The sequence below is a fragment of the Bidens hawaiensis genome, unplaced genomic scaffold (assembly GCF_021521415.1).
Source record: "Bidens hawaiensis isolate Kalapana, Puna unplaced genomic scaffold, B.hawaiensis_p1.1 tig00012184_1, whole genome shotgun sequence".
In the NCBI taxonomy this organism is placed as follows: Eukaryota; Viridiplantae; Streptophyta; class Magnoliopsida; order Asterales; family Asteraceae; genus Bidens; species Bidens hawaiensis.
In genome coordinates, this window is record NW_027491981.1 from 692,648 (window position 1) to 699,081 (window position 6,434).

The 6,434-nt window shown below is 33.4% G+C and overlaps 1 protein-coding gene across 2 annotated transcripts; it reads left to right on the top strand.

Moving 5' to 3' along the window:
* Positions 1–542: 542 nt before the first annotated feature.
* LOC143540267 (casein kinase 1-like protein 9) lies at positions 543–5,950 on the top strand. Of its 2 annotated transcripts, XM_077033376.1 has the most exons (15): positions 543–1,038; positions 1,122–1,162; positions 2,333–2,402; positions 3,807–3,955; positions 4,021–4,116; positions 4,209–4,279; positions 4,390–4,451; positions 4,544–4,607; positions 4,693–4,777; positions 4,848–4,974; positions 5,056–5,129; positions 5,198–5,252; positions 5,319–5,428; positions 5,517–5,666; positions 5,697–5,950. In XM_077033376.1, exons 1-15 carry the CDS (start codon positions 963–965, stop codon positions 5,748–5,750), a joined length of 1,284 nt encoding a protein of 427 aa, XP_076889491.1. In that variant the 5' UTR covers positions 543–962; the 3' UTR covers positions 5,751–5,950. The 2 variants fall into 2 exon arrangements, with proteins under 2 accessions (XP_076889491.1, XP_076889490.1); XM_077033375.1 differs by having other exon boundaries at positions 5,517–5,949.
* Positions 5,951–6,434: the final 484 nt, after the last annotated feature.

Genomic DNA, 6,434 nt, shown 5'->3' on the forward strand with positions numbered 1-6,434 from the left:
TCATACAAATTCAGGTTAAATAAACAATACAAGTTAACCTTTCGTTGTTTAAAAAACAACATTTGAATCTCCCCCAAATACCTTATTAAAACATTTTTTAAGATGAAATGTTAACCGTTCATATTTATTTTGGCGTTTCAATCTTAACTCACATAAGAGCAAAATCAAAGAGAAAACCATCATTGTAAGAAAATCTCATGAGTCACGTTTAAACCTGAGACTTCAAAAATTTCATATCTTAACCATCATTCTTATACCATTAAACCAAAAGATCAATTATAATAATACAAGTAACCTAACAGTCATATCATAAAACTTTAAAAGTTTGTACTTGCATAAAATCCATAATGATTTTTACATCAATATATATCACATTTAATATTTTATGAAACACGATACGATTATCATACTCCCAAATAAAAATAAATAAATAATGATAATGATTATTTAAATAAAAGAAAAATACAAAGTAAAAGACAGAGAAACAAAAGAAAAGAAAGGACATCTATCTTTTTATAATTAATTATATGCCTTTCTCTTTATTTTCTTCATCATATCATTCTCTTCTCTTCTCTCCCTCACAATAATAATAATAATAATAATAATAATAATAATAATATATCCTTTGTCTTCTCTCTCATCAGCACAATCAAATTCAACGCAACCCACCCGTTTCATCAATTTCCAATTACTCAATCAATGACGCGTTTCAATCTTACTACTCGCCGTTAAAACAATCCCCTTCACATTACTCTTGATTATTATGTTGTTATCAATAGATACCCATCTGCTGGTTCAAATCAAGAATTGATTTTTATTCATAAATTTTCAATATTGTATAGTGGAATCGATTATCGATCAATTGGGTATTGATTTGATTGATTGGTTAATTGTTATTATCAAGTGGGGTTGAGTTTTTACAAACCCTAGTTGCGTATATATAGATCTAAGTGTATATTATTATGGATCGTGTTGTTGGTGGTAAGTTTAAGCTTGGCAGGAAGATTGGCAGTGGATCTTTTGGTGAACTTTATTTAGGTATTTTTTTTTTAAATTTATTTTGGGTATTGTGTTTATGATTTTAGTATTTAATTTTTTGTTTTTGTTTTGATGATATGCAGGTGTTAGTATTCAAACTGGTGAAGAAGTTGCTGTTAAGCTGGTATTCATCTGCTTTTTTGATGTTCAATTGCTTGATTAATTTGTTAAGGGGGTGTTTGAATGTGCCCTTGAATGTTGTTTTGTTATCTAATATTAACCAAACAAAATTTGATTGTCATATGTGATAAAATATCTTGCAAGATACAATTTTCGACATGCTTCGTTGAAGTTATTATGATAATTAGTTTTGATGGTGTCTGGGGTTTTGCAAATTGTGTTTATGTTAGGAAGTATTAGATGAAGTAAAAGTGTATAAAGTTATTTTGTTTAAGTTTTGTTGTAACGTACTAACGTGTATTGGATTGATTACTTAATACCTAAATGCAGCCCTGCTTGCGGTGCGCACATATGATGTATATATGTGTGAACCCTCGGGTGGGCAAAAGTGAAATTGCACTAATTTTGACGTTATTTTACTAATCTCGTGAAAATAACGTTAAAAGTGACGGACGGTTAATCATGCATCATGTAGTGGCGTTGATAGCTGAAAGATAAGGGTACATGCACCGATCAGCCGGTGTCCCGATGATTGAGTGCTATGTGCCTTATGTCCAAGGCTTGATGCAAAACTACTATCGAGCCGGGGGTCTCACCGGAAGCAGCCTCTCTATCCCTATGGGGTAGAGGTAAGGCTGCCTACATCTTACCCTCCTCAGACCCTACCATAGCTTTGCTATTGGTGGGATATACTGAGTACGATGATGATGATGATGATGACTTAATACCTAAATGAACCACTTCCAGAATGCATATCCAAATACCGCTCCATATATCTGTTAGTGGATTATTTTTATGTATGTGATTATTTTATGTTGTATTGGTAGTATATGAATACGACTATCATAGTATGCAATTTACATTTGTATTAAATTCATGCTTTATTAGTTGCCTTGTTTTTTGTTTACAGTAACGGTTGCGTGTATTTGACTAATATAGGTTTAATATGTGCTTATAATTAGAGCCGAATTTGGAAGTATAATCCAGTTAGATGTATTTGATATTGTCCGTTATGTGTGTATATCAGATTTGTTTGATAGAGGAGCTCATTATCTTATCGTAAACATATTTACTAATTACTATATATGTTATCTCTATTTGCACACGCTTTTACTTAATTGTTTTCACCCCAGTTATATCAAATAATCTGATTCTCTGTTACTGAAATGTACAGGAACCCACCAAAACGAAGCATCCTCAACTTCATTATGAATCAAAGGTTTACATGCTTCTTCAGGGAGGAAGTGAGTCTCTCTCTCTCTCTCTTTTAATTTGGGTTTCTGCTGAGTTTCGTGTCATTGTAATAATAACTATATATATATTATGAGAAGCATATTGTTGTTTCTAATAAACTTTTCTTGTATCAAGATGGTTTTGGAGACGTGGTCTCATAGGAAGTGGCATCACATTTTTTTAAAAAATCCACATGCAAAGTTTATACTGCGTATACCTTATTTGGATAGAATCCACATTCAGAAATTGCAATAATGCCTTAAGTACAAACTATATATAAATTGGCAATAATGCCTTTATACAACTAGCTAACCTTGGGATAACACACACAATAATAAGTAACGAACTTTGTGTAAAAAATTGTTATGTTGAGGGTATGGTTTTGTAAATTAACACAATGATATAGATATTTTTTTTCCAAGTTGAGAGGGGCCGAGGGGGTGTGTTGTAACAAAAGTGAGTCTATATGTTTATGCATGTGTCAACTGACAACAGTCCATGTGTTCATCATCGTTATCAAACTCCATCTGACTGCAATCCATCATCAATTGGTGAAAGCAATGGCTTTAAGTTTCTAATTTTTTCTTTATAAACCCAATTGCAGGTTTATAAAGAAAAAACAAAGCCTTACGATTTTGTCTTTTGTAATTGATGATGGATTTTTGATGATGATGAAGAACACACAGATTGTTTCCGGTTACACATACATGTTTATATAGTTTTCCTTTTGTACCCCCCCCCCCCCCGGGTGGGGCGAAGACAATATCTGCATCATCGTGTGTTTTTTTAATAGAACATCTCAACGTAAAAGTCTTCACACAACATTGTTATTTATTATGATAACCAATGATAGTTAGTTGTATATTGGGCATTTTTGTCATTTTACATAAACTTTGTTTACTCTAAATATGGCATTATTGTCATTCTTCATTTCTTTGTATACGGTGTATCATCCAAACGTGTCATAAATTTTGCACGTGCGTTTGCTTCAAAAAAAGAGATAATAATTAAATAAAGTCATTACTGATGAGTTTCGGTGTCGTATATAATTAAAACCGAACCGCTTGGATAACCGAACTATATGATATCACTATTGACTTTTAAAGGCGGCATCTGCTTCAGTAATTCTTTAATAGTTTAGTTTTCATGTACAGCCCATTTTTTTCTTTAATCAATAATCCATTTTAGCATCAATAACTAATGCGTTTGATAATAAAAAATCTTTTATGTAGCAAAATTTAAAATTGAGTTTGAACAATTAGCAACTTCATCATTGAGTATTTTACCACACCTAATTGGTGTAAAATATTATATTATAGCTATATAATATCAGTTCTAAGCTGTGTATTCAGTCAGACATAATATATGGTTCATTAATAGCATTAGAATAACACGGGCATTTGTTTATAATGAAGCGGGAGTACCTAGTCTTAAGTGGTTTGGAGTTGAGGGTGAGTACAATGTCATGGTGATTGACCTACTTGGACCAAGCCTTGAAGACCTTTTTAACTATTGCAATAGAAAGTTTTCCTTGAAGACAGTTTTAATGCTTGCAGATCAATTAGTAAGATCCGTCTTTTTATAGATTGTTCTTTATTCAAAACAACTAACTATTATGCAACTTTTCAGATAAATAGAGTTGAGTATATGCATGCAAGAAGTTTTCTTCACCGTGACCTAAAGCCTGATAATTTTTTAATGGGCCTGGGCCGCAGGGCAAATCAGGTATTTTTTAAAACAATCCAGTTCATGGATTAGGAAATCACAACCATTAATGATTATTATTAAACATTACTCTTGATATCTTATTATGGCAGGTGTATATCATTGATTTTGGCCTTGCAAAAAAGTATAGAGATCTTCAAACTCATAGACACATACCATACAGGTAACATGGCAAAGGTTTTTATTGTTATTATTATTATTATTGTTGTTGTTATATCTTCTCTTTTTGGTTGTTTCTTTACATTTGGAACCATTAAACGAAATTTTTATCAGGGAAAATAAGAATCTTACGGGCACGGCTCGTTATGCTGGTGTTAACGCACATCTTGGAATTGGTGAGTGGTTCATCCTATCAATGATTTATTTTGGTATAAAAATTATTTTAATTTTTAATGCATTTAAAATCTTAATTGTATTTATTATCCAGAACAAAGTAGGCGGGATGATTTGGAATCTCTTGGTTACGTTCTTATGTATTTTCTAAGAGGAAGGTGAGTCTTTTTTTATAATTTTTTTTTCAAATTCATGCTTATTCTTGTTTGTTATATTTTAAATTTAATTGTGCTTTTGCATTAGCCTACCATGGCAGGGACTGAGAGCAGGAACGAAAAAGCAGAAGTATGACAGGATAAGTGAAAAGAAGATGTTGACTCCAATAGAGGTATATTTTGAGTTTTTGACTTTCAATTCCAGCTTATATATTTCATATTGACATTAAATTTGTTCAACAGGTGCTATGCAAATCATATCCATCAGAGTTCATGTCATACTTCCATTATTGTCGATCACTGAAATTTGAAGACAAACCTGACTACTCATATCTAAAGAGGCTTTTTCGAGACTTATTTATTCGTGAAGGTGCAAAAGGCTTGGTATTTTTCTGATATATTTACAGTCATTGATCATTAATATACCGAATGCATATATATTTGTTAACAGGCTATCAGTTTGACTATGTCTTTGATTGGACCATACTCAAATATCCACAAATTGGTGCTAGCTCCAGAACACGGGTCAGTGAAATCACAACAGTGTACCGATTTATGTCTTTATATATATTAATCTTGTGTATTTTTTGCAGATTCAAAGTGGGAATGCTGGTGGGACATCTGCAGAAAGACCAGGAAGAATCTCAGGTATCATTTATCAAATTTTTTTTACGGATCTGTGTTATGAATCTTACAGTTAAGATTCGTTTGTAGCTGTACAAGTTGTTCGTGAGACATTCTCTAGAAGGAATCCGCCAGGTGGCAGCCGCCTTGAACTTTCAAGAAACAGGATGTCAGAAGATGTACCTTCATCAAAAGATGTCGTAAGTTTATAACTTATGTTGCATTAAAAGGTTATTAGAAAGTATTTGAAGAGTCCGATTATATCTGAGTTTATATTACATTGCACAGCAAGCGGATTCAGAAAAGGTCCGATCTTCTAGAAACGGGAGCTCGTCAAAGCGTGCCTCCTTTTTAAGCAGCAGCAACAAACCAAGTTCATCTGCAGAAGCGAGCCGACTCATGTCGAGTAGTGGGGCCCGCTTATCTACTACTCAAAGAGGATACGAAGCCAAAGCGTTAGCATCAAAGGGGGGCCGTGAAGATCCTCTTAGGAGCTTTGAGCTTCTAAATATCAGAAAGTAAAACACAATAAGGTGGTGTGGTGGTAAAATAAAGTTAAAAGTGCGTTTAAAACTATTAAGTTATGTAAAAATTGGGAAATTGATGTTTTAGGATGAGGAGGCTCTTTGTATGGGAAAATTTTTGGTCTTATGCAAGTAGTCTGTGAACTGTGATGATGTATGTGCTTTAGAACAAATGATTTCTTTTATATTTTCAGGTTGAGATATTGAAATAACTTTTTAAACTGGTTGCCTGATGATGTTATACATTGTATAGGTCGTGTGTGTTGTATGCGTATAATGTATATATAGTAAATTAGTAATACATGGGATCATATGAACCTTTTGAGACCTCTCCAACACTAGCCAGAGTCTGCAGCAACCTCCGAAAGCACTTCACCCCTCCAACGCTAGCCTGTTCCTCACCCTTTTGTACGGCTCTTGCCACATCATCCGGACCTTGGGCATTGTTCACGGGTATCTACGGTTGCTGGTCTGGTCTCAATTGTATGCTTCCACAGGAGCCACTGCTTATTCTTCTTCAAAATCGGCTTTTAATACAATGACAAAGGTGATGCAAAAGTTTTCAGTACTCGGGTTAATTGAATGACCCATTTGATCCATTTGTGGTTTGGTATTCCGTATTAGCCTATTAGGCAGATCATGAATGTGAATTTCTGACACGACGAAAATCTAAAAGAAAAGT